Here is a 17587-nt window from a genome sequence, read left to right on the forward strand (position 1 = left end):
GCAGCGTGATACCCAACCTTCGCGACCGAGTTGTACAGAGCTTCGGAAAGCTAAAACGACACTTCTAAATGTGTGTATTTTTGGCTTTTCTTGGTGTCTTCTGTGAACTTTGGCAAGCCACTCGTTAAGTGTCAGAGTAAATTAGCCAACATATTTGATATTATGAGAATATTTTGTAGAGATTGCACCAGTACAGGAAGTACTTGCTAGGATTTCCAAACACGAACGAAATGTTGTAGCCTCACTCGACCTTTATCTCACTTTGATCATGATTTAATTACAACCTCATAACAACTGTATCAAACAAAATTCATTTCTAGGATGATTTAAAATAGTCGTCACGTAAAGACATCAATTTTAGGCGAAAATTTAACGACCTTTGCACCATTCCTTGAAACAATTATATTACAAAATTTTCGCGACCGCCGCACACGTTAGCACGGATACGCATGCGCCACTACGCTGCCGTCAGACGTACGCTTAATAATTTACGTGTGACTATGAAAGCTCTCTTACTTCGTCAACTTGGTTGCATCGTTAACAAATGCAATATAGCAGCCGATATTTCTCACGCAATCGAAATGAATGTCTGACTTGGGAAAAAAATCGTAAGAATCAGTATTATAATTTACAAAATCAATCCACTCTGGAACTTCCAAAGTTCTGGTGGTCGGGTATGGGCAGACGAATACGAACCTCCTCATTGGTCACAGAATGGAAGCACAAGGACTCAAAATTTGTCGAGTGTTTTTATGCCCTGAACTATAAAAGTCCTAAAGACGGAAATTCCCATGTGATGACAATTGTACAATTACGATAATTTTGTATTTATGTAATATTAGAAAAGTGTATAAATTTGTAGATAATGTACTCTGTAGACTTAGAATTCGAGACATGGAACGTCACGGTTGCAATCTTGTGATAGAGATCTAAAGTGGTGCTACAATCAACATTTGTGAGTTAGCTTCAGTTACTGAAAGCATTACGATCCAGACTGGTACCTCAACTCGTATTCCTTGAAATACGAGCAAAACAGTACGTGACCTACTCGCATTTTTTCGTCCAGTCTTCAAATTTCCAAAATGACTCCTAGTCTGCAAGGAACGAAAGACAACAACAAGAAAAACACATTTCAGAAAAATTAGAAAAAAATATTTGTACTGTAAGATCAACACGGGCAGAGATGACTCGGCTGGGTTTGAAAAAAAACGTTTCGTCATCGCATAGATTGGTCTTGATGAATGTGATATTAAAATGATAGGAGAAAAATTTTGATAACTTAATGGGAAAGCAGGTCAACTATATGATAGCAGCGTTCGCGGGATATGTATTTATTTATCTACTTTTGTAATTTTTCAGCCAGATTATGTCTTTTTTGTCTGTTTATTAATGTACTTATTTGTTCCGTCGGTTAGTAGTAAGTCTTTAAGTAATCAGCCTCGAGGGATGTTAATATGAGACATTTTATCAATTAGGTGACTGACTTTCTTTATTCTAAAGCTTCCCAAACACTTACGCGTATCGCACCCCTGTCGGGGAAAACAAACAAGATACAAAATCCGGTGATATTATTGATTCAGCTTGATAAGAAAGGCACACGTACCTGTTGAGTATTTCTCCCATTTAGACGAACGAGATATGATGTCAATTACTAATTAATTAATTATTAGTCGTCAGTTATGATTAAAAGACCTATTAATGTTATAGGAAAAAACTCTCATTAATTTATACAGTATACGATACTTAAAACTATCACAAAATGTTTGTTGTACCTGTGAAAAGTGTCAATTCACTGACCACTTATTTTCAACTTACCTGACCAATTTGGACATCGGCTTGCTCGTGCCAGAGTTGTGATCTATAAGTCTATCTTTGGGCACACAAAAAAGTTATCACCTAAAATTTACTGCACCTTTCCGGGTAAAAACACTGAATAGCCCAATTTTCCATTAATTATAGTGCGACTCAAATCATTTACATGAATAAATGAGTTGACAAGGAAGTTTAAAATGCCAGTTCTCTTGGCCGTCAGTATGCAAATAAAGACCATAGACTAGAGGGCCACCGTGCACAGAGAGAGAGAGAGAGAGAGAGAGAGAGAGAGAGAGAGAGAGAGAGAGAGAGAGAGAGAGAGAGAGAGAGAGAGAGAGACAGACAGACAGACAGACAGACAGACAGACAGACAGACAGACAGACAGACAGAGAGAGAGAGAGACAGACAGACAGACAGACAGACAGACAGACAGACAGACAGACAGCGTGGCGGTCATTATCATTATCGAAAAGTAAATGAGACGGAGTCAGACAGACAAACAGTTGGTCAGTATCATTATCTTAAAGTAAATGAGAGAGCGTGTATGTGTGTGTATGCATGTGTGTATGCATGTGTGTGTATGTGTGTGTTGGTCAGTATACATCCCTTAAGTGTAATAGCCACATGAGACTGACGCACACGGACAAGGTCTGCATGTCGTGTGCACCAATACACCCAACGTTGGAACACACATTTTAGTGACACTCATCACCCAGAGCCTTGCAAAGCGAGGCGAGGTTTCTATCTCTTTTTGACAATCGGTGATTTTCCGTGAGAAACGTCAAATGTTAAGTGAACTATATCCGCAAGATATATACCTGATGTGTTTGCTTTTCTCTTATCGTATCCCCGTATTGTTCCTACCAGTTCGTAACAACCTTGTCAGACAACGGTAGCTGTACTTGTCTCTTACGACAATTACCGTTTTTTTAAATCCGACTTCCATGTTTTTACAGTATCGCCAAGGCGATTAAAAATTTCTGTCATCATGAAATTGAAAATTGGCAAGCTAGCAAGTGCCACTGAATAATGTGTTTACTGAGAAACCCAAAATGTGCCATGATTGATGTTTTGATAAGCCACATCAGAAACAAACTGGACGGCGATGATCGATGTGTAATCGCCACAGTTGGCAACAGATCAGCGTTGATAAAGTCTTATACTTAGGATGACACACGCCCCATGGTCAGTACTTTGGCTTGCGTAGTTGAACGATACAGGTAAGTCTTAGAGACATCTTATATTTTCATCCATTTTCCTAAATTTGCAAGTATATTGGTCAGTTTAGAGCTTCAAAACCGCACAGCGGACAAGAAACTAATTTTGCAAAAAAATTCATCAAAAAAATTGAAGAAGCTCTGACAAGCATTCGCTCATAAAATACCAGACTCTTTAAAAATGAGCGTTGATAGTCAAAAGGGACTTCAGCCTGGAACTGATATGCCTTAAATCAGAAAAAAAAACTTCTCAGGCATCTATCATATCATTAAAGCCAATACGCATGATTAACAGGATATTTCTATTTAACCTATGAGTTTTGTCCATAATTATGTTTAATTGAGTCACAAAAAATTATTACATCCTGAATCCTGTCGTTACAGGCCCTCACATGTTTTTCAAATAGGTCTATGCTATGATCTTGTATAAGAGCCATGCAATGTAAAGTAACATAAATTTGATATTGTGGGTGCTTTCAGGAGAAGTGCGCTCTCCCTTCTTGGGGCAAGTTTCTGTAAAATCCCTGGCTTTTATTCACGTATGAGTGGTATCTGTCTGTAGAATACAGTTTCTTATATTTCGTTGCTGAGACCATGTAGAAATGCCTCGTGCTCAATTCAGTGTCTACAATATCCAACATCATTAATTGCAACTTGAAGTAGATTTAACTCCGGGCGAGAATTCGTTTGTCGGAATGTTTTTCACATACGTATATTATACATGATACAATATGTTGGCAAGCACACTTCTTCGCATTAATGATGCCTTTTTGTCTAAATAGTAACAAATGTTTGCATTTCAGAACAAAAGGTAATGAATTTCACATATTATCCTGAGTTAAATGTAAGACCGCTTTTAACCTTTAAGCCATATTATTGTATAATTTTATCACGCTTTCTTTCTCCTGGTTGCAGAGCTGAAAAAAATGCGTTGTCTGGTCTTCGCCGCACTCATCGCCGCTGCATCGGCAGTCTACATGGCTCCTTACGCGCCAACACGAGGTGGCGATGCGCTGAAACACAGTTATATCCTTCATCTGAAGGTATAGAACTCATTTTCACTTTCTTTCAAAACTTGCACTCCACAAAAAAGAAAGATGGTGCCTAACCTGTTATTTCTAGATAATGGAAAGTCCTGTGAAATTTAATCGCCTCATGTTACACAAGTCATGACTTTCCTAGCAGTTGCAAATTCTTACGCTGAACGTCTACACAACATCTGCTATGGAAATTTCAAATGTTGTAGCGAGAATATAGTGGACAAAATAAGTTAAGGTACCCCTTGCTTTCGAAACCTTCTTTTAAAGATGCAACGCCGCCTTTGAGACTCATCATATTAATTACTTTGTTTCATGCGAGTTACATTAACTAATGACATACGGCACTTTCAAAAACGCAGGTAATTTTCTTTGATTGCATGCTGTTAACTTCTGTCGGACGGCGCAAACTTCAGATTCATTCCTTTGCATGCGAATGTGAAAGACCAAAAAAAAGAGACGAAGTTACTCTGCCAAGCCGTGAACGCACGATATCAAATATTTGTCGAAAGAGATTTGACTTCTCCGCAACCACGGTTTTTTTAAAAAGGACATAATTATTCCAATTTAAGTCAAACCGCAATTTTTTGAACATTATCAAGTAAAGATTTTTGCAGATTTTTTACCAGTAAGATTTTTGGAGATTTTTTTTACGCATTTGTATTCTTATTTATTTATTTTTTTATTTTGCAAACTAGTTTGAAGATTTTTTTCCAAACTTTCTGCTCTGAATTTTTTTTCTGTTTTTGACCACCCCCTCCCAAGATCTAATGGTCCGCCCCTAATATCGTAGCTTGATTTAGATTTCAATTAATAAGTGTTTTACACCGGTCAACGTGCTCGTACTGCATGTACTGCAACAACACATCCTGAGAATTTACTGGCTCTTCTTAGTGATAATGATAGTGTCAGTTTCTTCACGTAAAGAAGCGACGATGTACTTGCACACTGGATGATGACCTTGGTTGCTCTGGAATTTTTGTTGCCAATCATGAACTATTCCAGTTTTAATAAAAATCCTTGTTCTTTTCTCAGAGGCCCCCACTCATCCAGCCCGTTTGATCACCCGCTATGTCCTTTTCAAGGCCGCAGACTACACTACGCACGTAGTCATATCAGCACGTGATCGGGCGTGTTATCACGAATTATATCCCTAGAGAAATAGACTCATGAAATGAAGTCATTTTTTTAGCCAATGGGCGCTAGCTTATCGAATTTTTTAAGCTAATCTCGACAAAACGAGCATGTGACGCGTCATCATGCTATTTATGTAAAGTGTATTATTATGTATTCTAATGTGTATATATGTGATATATATATATATATTTAAATGTATAGACTCGAGTATGCTATACTGTTCACATACACCTGAAAACATAGCCACAAATGTTTAAGTCTTGAATACCTATTTACACAAGCGACACGAAAATCTAAACATTTTATATATGTCACACGCAGGACGGTGTTGACGCTAGGGCCTTTGGTAACAAGAGGAAAGCCTTGGATAACCTCGACGTTAAATACATCTACACACGTGCACTGAATGGCTTGGCTATCGAGACCATGGATTTAATGAGTGTAAGTAGAGAGTATATCGAATGAGACAGTGATTAAAGGTATTAAGGCTGTACGCGCCTCGAAGATGAAAGACTAAAAACATTGCTCAAACTTTCTTCAATGAACTTTCAACCATTTTCTCACCAAACGAAGAAGAAAAATCAGGGGTCACCGTGCCACGTTTTTACTAGTGAAACAACTTACCTGACATTTACCGCTACTTGGAATTCAAAATGGCGAACACATTTCTTGCGAGACAAAACCACATCTGGAGCTGTCCAGGGTATTTTCGTTTCGTTGCCATTTTCGTTCCAATACCACCTGTGTTTAATTGTGGCAGTTCTCTGACAATTGATTCACTTTATTTATTTTATCGTGAACAGTTGATGAATTTTCACCAAAACATGCTATGCCTTGGCGAATTTAATACGACACACCTAATAGAAAATTTCACAGAAAAGGTCCCAAAACGTATTTGTAGAGTCAGAGGTGAGTTACGACCACTGTCAGCGTTTGTAGTCACGGCAAGGCGGTAGACTATCGCTCTCGATGCGAGTGACGGACGAATAAACATTGACTCTGACGGGATACAGAGGTTGTTTAATGGTTAAATTGAGATGTTTTATGGCAAATCTTTGTCTGTCTCTCCATGTGTACGTGAAGATCCGCGGATTTGACGAGATCGAACTCATTGAGGACAACATGTTGGCAAAGGCTGTTGTTGAATGGGGTATGGATCGTACCGACCAGAGAAACCTTCCCCTCGATGGACAGATGAACCTCTACGGTAAGATTAATCATCGTTTGTTTTGTTACATTACCAGGAATATATGTTTTGATCCATGTGTTATTAGGCTAGTCATAAGGGTCTACTTGAACCTCCACCCCTCGGTACAGCTGCTTGACAGCCTTTCGACAGAGTTACGATGGAAAGCGGAGTATGGAATTTTCGACACTGGCAGACTGCGGTGGTATGCCACACTCGTGTAATAACTGCTAGTAAACATGTAAAAGGAGCAAATAAGTATCATATTTTTACATCAGTGCGTCAAGGTGTGCGTTGCTATAGTTTGAATCGAGCTCATGCAGGCTTTGGTTAATTACTACAAGGGCTGGGAAACCGCCGGCCGCCACTTCCCAATTGCATTATGGCGGAACAAGCAATACAATGAAAAAGACTCGGCGTTACATCTAACGAATTAATAACATTCATGGAGAAAATAACCAGATCAGCGAAAACGTTGCGAAATTTATTTGCTCTTGCGATCACCATAGAAAATTTAGTTTGCTCTTCGTCGTTCAGTCTATGTACTCCTTCATTGTGCTAAACCTGCTACACGGAGACAGCCATTTATAAATGTTGATGAGAGCAATACCCCTCTCCCCTGCAAAAGAATGTGTGGGTAGATAGATAGATAGATAGATAGATAGATAGATAGATAGATAGATAGATAGATAGATAGATAGATAGATAGATAGATAGATAGATAGATAGATAGATAGATAGATAGATAGATAGATAGACAGATAGATAGATAGATAGATAGATAGATAGATAGATAGATAGATAGATAGATAGATAGATAGATAGATAGATAGATAGATAGATAGATAGATAGATAGATAGATACACACATACACACGTACATACATCACACACATACATACATACATACCTACCTACCTACCTACCTATCTACCTACCAACCTACCTACCTACAAACATACATACATACATACATACATACATACATACATACATACACATACATACATACATACATACATACATACATACATACATACATACATACATACATACATACCTACATACCTACCTACCTACCTACCTACCTACCTACCTACCTACCTACAAACATACATACATACATACATACATACATACATACATACATACATACATACATACATACATACATACATACATACATACATACATACATACATACATACATACATACATACATACATACATACATACATACATACATACATACATACATACATACATACATACATACATACATACATACATACATACATACATACATACATACATACATACATACATACATACATACATACATACATACATACATACATACGTGGGTGGGTGGGTGGGTGGGTGGGTGAGTGCGTGGGTGGGTGGGTGGGTGAGTGAGTGAGTGAGTGAGTGAGTGAGTGTGTGCGTGAGTGAGTGAGTGAGTGAGTGAGTTAGTAAGTAAGTAGGTAAGTAAGTAACGACACGATGTGATTTATTCAGCGAAGACGAAATCAGCGTGTTTTCACTGTCTCTGCAGGAAGTGGTGCTGGTACTCATATCTACATTGTCGACACCGGTCTTCGTTATACTCACACCGAAATTAATGGCCGTACTGCCTTCCTCTGGGATTGGGAATCTGGTGGAAATGTAAGTATGTCTAAGTTCCTCGCTACACAGTGATGCCGATGGAACGTCTGAGGTACCTCTTGAACAATATTCAAAAAGTGAGACCCGTCGCTTGAGGGCGCTGCTTTCCCCGCTTGCTCTCATTAAGTTCATTAACCCGTGATATACTGATTGTTACAATTTTGTCAAACGACAATAACTAATATGTTACAAATGCATGATAAAAATAACAAGAGGTGTAGTTAAGCCCCACACGCTGTATCTTCAAGCGTTATTTTTATGATTTTACTTTCAAGGTAAAATAAGTTTGTGAGAATGTACTAATTTATGTGTGTGTATACACGTATTATTTCCTACCCTCTAGGACTGTATATGCAATTTCGTACAAGATAACGATTACTCTGCGATTAAATATTTGCCCAATCATTAAATCGTTGCCCTATGAAGAATGCAAAAACTGTGGATACTGTGCCGACATCTTCATAAAAACTGCACAGAGTAGTCCAATGTAATGCGTGAATGTTTTCAACCGTGACATTGCATGTTCTGTTTCCTGTGTAATATTACCAAATTTTGGAAATTGGCGGGAAATCAAAAAGACCTTTAAAATATGAATTCATTTGTCAAGTGTTTCACAAAGAAATGGTTTCCTAATGCAGTAAAAAGCCCATACCCCTTCAGAGGGTAGAATTCAGGGAAAAGTAAGAGAGAATACTGAGGAAGATATTTAAGGTCAACAAATTTCAAGAGTTACAGCTAGCGGGGCTTTTAATGTTACAATATAACTTTGATTTTGTTCTTGTATGCAGTCAAATCGCACAAACTTGAACCAGCCAATCAACCGATAGATTCTGCAAGTGGTGCACGCCATCTTGTAGTCTATGACTGGAGTTTGCACGCGACATGTTCACCCGGGCCGCTTTTTTTTCACTGGAACTGCTGTATATTAAGGTAGAATGCGCCCAGGGGACAGATATTCGGACTCTCAAACTCTAACAAAATTCTCTTTGCCTTCTACTTTTCGGGGCTCATTTGAAGCTTTTTGGAATAAGTTAAATTTTCGCCAGCTTGCTGTTGTGAAAATTTGGAATTTTATTTCCCCCCCCCTCCCGAGATAACAATGGCGGCCATTTTGAATTCCAAAATCCTTAAACTGGGTAATTTGTTTCTCTAGTACCAAAATTTGCACTGTGACTCCCGGTGTTTGTTATTGATCATGAAAGAGAATGGTTGAACGTTTGCTTGAGGAAAGTATTAGAAGTTTAAGTGTTTTAATTTGGGGGTATGAATTACCTTAATGGCGAGAAAATTAGATTTGAGTATAACAGTGACTTTTGGCATAGCCCAGTGGCGCAAATCGCCTCGCAATATTAACCGCGGCAGCTGCAGGCTCAAGTGTAACTGCCCACTCTATTTTCTCTAAATACTCTATTCCCTGATGGTGGGAAATTGATTTGAGCATAACAGTGACGTATGTCATAGCACAGCAGCGGCGCACTTCCCCTCAACTACCCACTCAATTTACCACTGTCGAGCACTTGATGCCCTGTTTCCCAATTAAATAGAGTAATTTATGTTAAGTGTATGAATGACAATTTAATATGCAAATTTGACTTATTCTGAATACAGAACATTCCTTCGCAAATAAAAGGCGGCATAGGAATAGCTGATTCCAATGATGATTGCATTTGCATATTCAAAAGTCACCATTACTTCACAAAGAAAGCTTCGGTTACAGGTAATTTTGTGCGACAAAGGCGGCACAATTACGCGCACGTTTACCGGCAATCAGTAAACGCTACTATAGACATCGTGTTTAATCAGTCTGTTCTCCAGTTCCCTATTTTCAAGTTGCGTAGACATCGGTGCGGAGAGAGTTTAGTGCAGATGCATGGTTCTTCTAGCCCTTTTTATTTGTATTCCTTTAAGGTGCCAGTAAACCGAAAGAAAGGTATGTTCATGTAGTTATACTATTGGATAAAAGACCCTGAACAATATCATAACTCAATGTTGATTCAATTGACAGGGAAACGACTGTGACGGTCACGGTACGCACTGTGCCGGCACAGCAGGCGGTAGAACAGTCGGTATCGCTCCATCATCCACCATCTGGAATGTGAGGGTTCTCGACTGCCAGGGGTCTGGTTACATTTCCGATATCATCATGGGTAAGCGTCTCTAGACCCTGTCGTCATGGCAACAGGTCACCATTATCAATAAGCGTATATTTTCCTGAAAGCGTAAATTTTAATAACTTACAATAACTTTCTAAAGATCTGACGCCTGTCCATATGCATATTAAAATGCAGTATCTTTTTAAAAATATTCACATGTGCCTAATGGATCATCTGTACGTGTAGGCCCTTCTTTATTTATCGTTCGGCAAATATACCGCCTAGTTGTCACATAGAATTTTACAATACGGTCTCAGTATTGGAATTACTTTTGTCAACTTATGGCAACATACTGCAGTAGGCCTGCTGCATTAGTCTGCGCTTAAAAACAAAATATCTACTAGTCAGTGTGTTTGGTTTTTTTCCAGGACTGGAAGAGATCATTGCCAACGGTCAAAATCCCGCCCTGAGTGTGGTCTCCATGTCCATTGGCAGTGGTCCCAACAACGCCTTCGACAACGCCGTGAGAAATACCATCGCCGCCGGCTACACCAGCATCATCGCCGCTGGAAATTCAGGCAGAAGAGCCTGTTTGGAATCCCCCGCCAGAGTTGAAGAGGTGGGTGTCGTTATCTGCACCCACTATTGCTATAGCTTGTGTGACATCGAAGAGAGGCGAAAATTCCCGAGCTGTCAGTACTGAATCGAATTCAGCACAATTGTACTCATCCTTCTGAAAATAGCAGGGGCCGCAGACACATGATAATCGGATTGTAGTCTGTGCAACGTTAAATGTTCTCCACCGTACATTAATGTAGTCGTGTTTGTCTGTCTGCCTGTCTGTCTCTTTGTCTCTCTGTCTGACTCTCTGCCTGTGTGTCTGACTCTGTCTGTCTGTCTGTCTGCCTGTCTGTCTCTTTGTCTTTCTGTCTGACTCTCTGCCTGTGTGTCTGACTGTCTGTCTGTCTGTCTGTCTGTCTCTCTCTCTCTCTCTCTCTCTCTCTCTCTCTCTCTCTCTCTCTCTCTCTCTCTCTCTCTCTCTCTCTCTCTCTCTCTCTCTCTCTCTCTCTCTCTCTCCATACAGGGTATCACCGTCGGCGCCACCGACATCACCGACACCCGTGTCGGTTGGTCCAACTGGGGTTCATGTGTCGATATATTCGCCCCCGGCGTCGATGTCAGAAGTGCCGTGCACACCTGTGATACTTGCTACGAATCCTGGAGCGGAACCTCAATGGCTACTCCTCACGTATCCGGTAAATAGACGATTGCTTCCCCTATAGACACAATATATACTAATGATATACAAATTATATAACGGTGCCAGAGTAATAAAAATGTATTGTCTTTGTTACTTTTGCGAAGAATCTTATCACGACTGTTGCAAGCAAGCGGCGAAGGGCTTGATCTAGATTCTTAAAAGCATCGATATATATATATATATATATATATATATATATATATATATATATATATATATTATATATATATATATATATATATATATATATATATATATAATATATATATATATATATATATATATATATATATATATATTATAGCCCAAACAAGGGTACCGAGAACAGTTGACAATATGCCCCACGTCAGGAGGGCAACGGTCATCTGTATGCTATGAGGGAACGACACTGTGCATGTTTATATTAGAGGTACATATTTAGAGCTTGGAAAGTCGAAACATTCACTGAGTACAGCCGATCACATTATTGAACAAAAATGCCAGTACCCTGGCATTGTTCCGTTTAGTTTGAATTTTAGTTCTGAATAAAATTGTCAACTTGCCAACGATAACAATCTAGTCTATATGTCGGTACAGGCTGAGTTGACAAGCTGAATACTGCGGTCTTGCTACATGTTTTGAGGAGTAGAACAACAAAACCGTATAGTGAAAGAAAACTTTGGCTGCTGTCCCTTTAAAGAGAGGCAGTCGTCGGAACTCTGCTCAAAGGCTGTCAGGGACCCCTTCGACCGATGTAAACACTGTATCTAGGGTGCGTTGGCGATCAATGAAAGTTCAAACATATTTGTGAACAATGAATATCGTCAAATTTAAATGTTGCAACTATGTTGACGTGATGCATCTGGATATCATGCTTGGAATACATTGTTTGTAAACAAGAAAGTCGCACACGCGAAGTTCTGACGACTACCTCCCTTTAAGCTTTGTCCTTTGACGTCCCTTGTAGTGCCAATCACTCTCAACTACCGCTCTTAAAATCGAACAAATCACAACATAAATGAGTTGGTTGCAGAAAAAAAGTAGGACTGTGAACGTTGTGTGCTGATTCATGAAAGTGACATTCAATTCTATTTTCTCTTTTCTTTTCAAGGTGTTGCTGCTGTTCACTTGGGAGCCGGGAACTGTGATGACAACAACTCATGCAAGACGAGAATCATAAATGACGCCACCTCTGGTGTTGTTAGCAATCCTGGCAACGGCTCACCCAATCTGCTCTTGTACTGCGACTAATTTCACCGAGGCGATCTTCACGCTTAGGTAGGCAATGAGGTATACAATGCGCCCAGGGAACAGATATATGCAGACTCTAAAATTGTTACTATTCACTGTCTTACTTTCTCGAATATCAAAAATCTTATTTCCCCAATAGAATTTATACAGGGATGGCAGCTATTTTGAATTTCAATTATCGGTTAATGTTAGGTAATTTGTTTCTCTTGTACCAAACATTGCATGGTGACCCCTGGTTTCAACTATTGCTTTGATAGGAAAATGGTTGAAAGTTTCATTCAGGAAAGTTTGAGCAAAAGTTTGTCGTTCACATTCGAGGTGCACGCTAGCTACCTTATAGCGGATTTTGAACTCATGTTACAAGATTGCAAATTCCACAATTTGATCGCTCCAAACAAAAATGAAGTGCCTACTGCCACTCATAAGATGTCTGTTCCTGGGGCGCATCCTACTTTAGACACAAGTAACGAAAGGTCGATAGAGCGCTCTCTTGCATGTATACTGGGTTTCGCTATGCGAGTTTTGCTGAGTCATCACGGTCAAGTATTTATCAAATACTGATAAAAACCATAGAAAATTGCGCTACGGGTACATGGGTCGCTGACTTATGTACACTTATCCTTATAATGTAAATTTGAACAATTTTTAATCAAACTCTCACGATGAACTATACTCAGCAAAATAAAAAAGCCGTAACAAAATAGATGAATGGGTCCTATGAGTTTGAGAATACTATGCAATTACGCAATTTCCAAACATTACAAAGCCGTTTAGGTTTGTCCATGGAAAGACAACACAGATTGGAAAGAGTTATGGATTCATTGATATGACACTGAAAACAAAATAGTGAAAAGGAAACGTTATATCATTACGTACCCCAATTAATCAGTTACATTGAATTGCACTGAAGCGGAGATGAATTATGTTGAATTAATTATCGTTTCGTGTAACTAACCATAGCCTATCTTTTTGTCTCTGTCATGTCTGTCTGTCTGTCTGTCTGTCTGTCTGTCTGTCTCTTTCTTTCTTTGAATATTTTGTTGTAGCGTTGTGAGAATTGATACTTATGTATTACTTCCTAACTATTTTTGAATTATTAAAACCGTTGTAGAAGCTGATTATTGAAATTTGTCATTTTTATCTTTTGTTGCGGTCACTATTATTGTACCGCTCGTAGTTCCTGGAAGACTGAAATATCCATCGTTCGAGGGCGCTCTCTACGATGGGGTTCGCTCAGAGCGCCCTCGAGCGACTAATCTGTCAAAGTTCCAGGTGGCGTGTACGTTTAATGCACGGCAAAGTCATGTGTGGCATTCTCTGCTGGTGCTGAAAAGATCAGATAGTGACGTCACGTTTTAAAGGTTTGGCTAATTTCTGTTGACGATGAGTATTCAACGGTCCTCATTTCTTTGAACAAACCAACGATTCAGTCATAAAAGATGCCGTATGACTCGGTAAAATGAAATACGGTTAAAGCCATTCCTTTGGTGTAAAAGGCAGCTTAACTTCAGTGGGTTCATTGTTTCTAATGCCTGACACATGTAAGCAACGCGAGCAACAGCTCCAGAAAACTGGCATAAATCTTTCCCACGCACATAAAAATAGCTCTGTGCCACCATATTACCTTTCATGAATACTTTGGTCATAACCTTGTGAGCTAAATACTGTCTATTTTACAGTTTCTAGTGAGTTATTGATGAAAAGTTCGTTTCCGTACACGGTCATTGGCGTCGACAACATAGCCGTTGATCATTTCAAACTGCTGTAAAACATAAAGTGACGCACATAAGGTGCTAATGATCAAACATTTGCTGTGTACACCTGATCACCTAGGATATACACAATGCAGCAAAATCCTCAAATAAAGAACATTCAATCGATACAAACCTGAAAACAGGCGAATGCATACTGCCACGATTTAGTTAAGAACGTTTTTTTTCATACTTTTATGACACTATGCTTGTGACAATTCGCATGAGGTACAATGTATGTGTGTACTGAGGCCCATAAGCCAGTGTACTGTTTACGGCAGTTCTCTTTTTGAGAAATATATTATGGCCCTGAAAAGGGCCGTTTGGTTTGTATCAGACACTACTTACTGCTAATGGTGGCCCGTATACGAACGATTTGGAGGACTTGGGTACACGGAACGTACGAGCTGCAACACACAATTGGGGATAATTTCTTGTTTATATTTGTGAAAACAGCCTTTCCATCCGCATCTGACGTGACTTGCATTCAATATACCCGGTCATACATCCAGGCACCTCTTCTACAGAGAAGCGTCCAGGATTTTCTGTGAAACTTTCCTATGATGCCAGCATTCAGGTCACAAGCACGCTGCCCAGTAATAACTCCCCGACCTAAATCTGTTTTCTTTTACACAAGTCGTGATGCACTATGAGACGAATCAGGTCTTCCAAAAGTATCCTAAATTATCTCGTGTGCATTCTTTTCGAAAAATATCGGACTTTTTAATTTTTTTGCTGAACACAATAAACGTTGATCTACCTGCTTCACGAGACAATCAATTCTGAAAACATAAACCAAGAATTTTACGATTGGCCTTCCTCCCCTGCCTCCAAGTGAGGCTCTGTGTGGGCCTCCTCCTATGCCACTACAGTCATCGCTGTGGTGGCACTTTCCCGCCCGCTGTGCGCACAGTGTGCAAAGCCCACCGTCTTCTATTTTTCGCGAAAATCGGCAACACAGCTGTCTCCACTATTTGATCACTGATATCAAAGTCGAACCCTTGCAAGGGCAACCCTACTTGAGCCAATTGCCACTGTCTTTGAATATTGCTGCCTAGTCTTGCCGCTGTCACAGCGTACACCAGGTTCAATTTTCTTCGAACCAGTATGTTTAATATTTATCAATGGCCCCAACATAATCTATCCTGGTTTTCAAGAACGCTCTTTTTATTATAACATCATGTTTAATAAGACCATATCACCATTTTACATTCTGCTGTAATCTTACCCACTAAGGTAGTAGCCTAAGCAAAATTTTCATCTCCATGCGTACACTATGTCATGAGCTTGCTTCAACCCGGTAGTGTGCGATCACAGGAACTCAACAATATCGCCCATTTCATCGGTGAAAAGCCATGTACTAAAGAAACAGAACCCTAACTTTGTCGGCATACTAATTCTTTGTGACCCAAGTAATGTTATGATAGCTCATCCAAGGTCCGCTGAACGATTCCCACCTGTGATCGCCTTCAATATGATGTACATGAACCACGGCATGATCGATAATTGTGACCGGCGGAACGAAACTGACCGCACTGTTCATCTCATCCAAAGTACAGTCGTGACTGTGATCTACAGGCTTTCCGAACGTTTCAAAGCAACGGTAACACAAACCACAGTGTCTTACAACATTGCTTTTGAGTCCGTTTGCGGCTAATTTTTAAGTACTACTGGGACTGAGACCGAAACGCACTGTTGAGTTGACGCCTTCAAGAGACGCTAGCACTGTATCCAGTTGGCCTTCGACAGCTAGCTCGGTACTGTGCACAACGAATTTTGTGCGTAAGAAACATGACGGTAAAAACTACAGTATCTTTTTGTAATTTCGTCTGTTATGTTAGCTTGCATGTACATATAAACTGTCTGGATTAGGATTTCATGCAAAAGCGGGTTCTTATCTAAGCTGATACTGTCTGCAACACGATGTCAACATTGATTTGCATTCATTATTCATTGCCCCTGGCGGACCCTGGCATCGCGAGCGATGAAAGGTTCGTGATTGCTGTTCGCCTCAACCATTGTCGGACATAATGGTAGATATAACTTTAAAAGAGGTTATACAATTATTGAAATTCTCAGTATACGATTTTGCCATGCAAGTGAGTCATACAAAAGTGTCAGTCGGTTGACAGTATTTTCAATGTGGGAGTTTTCTACTGTGGGTAAAACACACAACATTACAGAAGCAAAAGTATCATATCATAGATTATACAGGAATTTATGCCAGAAATGTCTGAAAAGATGGAAAAGACAAATTAGTTTAGCAAACTTTATGAACAAATATAACATTTTGCCATGAAAGCGGTTACATTCGTGTCGAAAGTATTTGAGAGATCACTATAATAATATCAAACTCTTGCTGGGTGAGAGGTCGTCTTGATACCCAAAGTGCATTTCAAATATCGCTTAGTCCGCCCCCACTGCCTTTGTATAGGATAAAGCCCGAGTACGAGGGCTCTTCTGGTATATAAAGTCCAACCCAACGATAAAATGTCGAGGCCGCAGGCCGAGACATTTTATCGTAGGTTGGACTTTATATACCAGAAGAGCCCGAGTACGAGGGTTTTATCCGACTTAAAAACTATCGCCCCTAACTGATATATTTTCGTTTACAATGTGTTTACGTCAACCGTCCCCTTTGTCAATGTAACATGTTTAGGATATGAATTAAAACTTTTATTTGTGAAATAGCCTTCCAATGTAATGGAACACCCTATAAATGCCCTAGGGCACATTATATAAATGCCCTAGGGCACAGCAGATTTTGTGTTGCAGCTGGTTTCCGCTGTGTTACCAAATTTGAATATTAAAACGTACCAGATGTCTACAGAATATGACATGTTCACTTTTGATTGGACAGTACTTTACTACGGCGCTGTCATTCGTTTCTGGAATTTGGTGACCAAGGCTTTACGAGTAGATAAAACACCCTGAATTGAGCACTCTGATTGGTCAATCAACAGTAGATAGTTTTTAAGTATAGGATAAAGCCCGAGTACGAGGGCTCTTCTGGTATATAAAGTCCAACCCAACGAGAAAATGTCGAGGCCGCAGGCCGAGACATTTTATTGTAGGGTTGGACTTTATATACCAGAAGAGCCCGAGTACGAGGGTTTTATCCGACTTAAAAACTATCGCCCCTAACTGATATATTTTCGTTTTCATGTGTTTACGTCAATGTAACATGTTTAGGATAT

General features: G+C 39.6%; 1 protein-coding gene across 1 annotated transcript; it reads left to right on the forward strand.

The window, feature by feature from the left end:
- The first annotated feature begins 2904 nt into the window (after positions 1-2904).
- LOC139129725 (aqualysin-1-like) lies at positions 2905-13757 on the forward strand. Its single transcript, XM_070695406.1, has 10 exons — positions 2905-3033; positions 3946-4073; positions 5526-5645; positions 6288-6411; positions 7946-8055; positions 10061-10202; positions 10577-10767; positions 11233-11404; positions 12500-12666; positions 13686-13757. The coding sequence occupies exons 2-9, from the start codon at positions 3957-3959 to the stop codon at positions 12637-12639; spliced, it is 1116 nt and encodes a 371-aa protein (XP_070551507.1). The 5' UTR covers positions 2905-3033; positions 3946-3956; the 3' UTR covers positions 12640-12666; positions 13686-13757.
- Positions 13758-17587: the final 3830 nt, after the last annotated feature.

This window comes from Ptychodera flava, chromosome 3, assembly GCF_041260155.1.
Source record: "Ptychodera flava strain L36383 chromosome 3, AS_Pfla_20210202, whole genome shotgun sequence".
In the NCBI taxonomy this organism is placed as follows: Eukaryota; Metazoa; Hemichordata; class Enteropneusta; family Ptychoderidae; genus Ptychodera; species Ptychodera flava.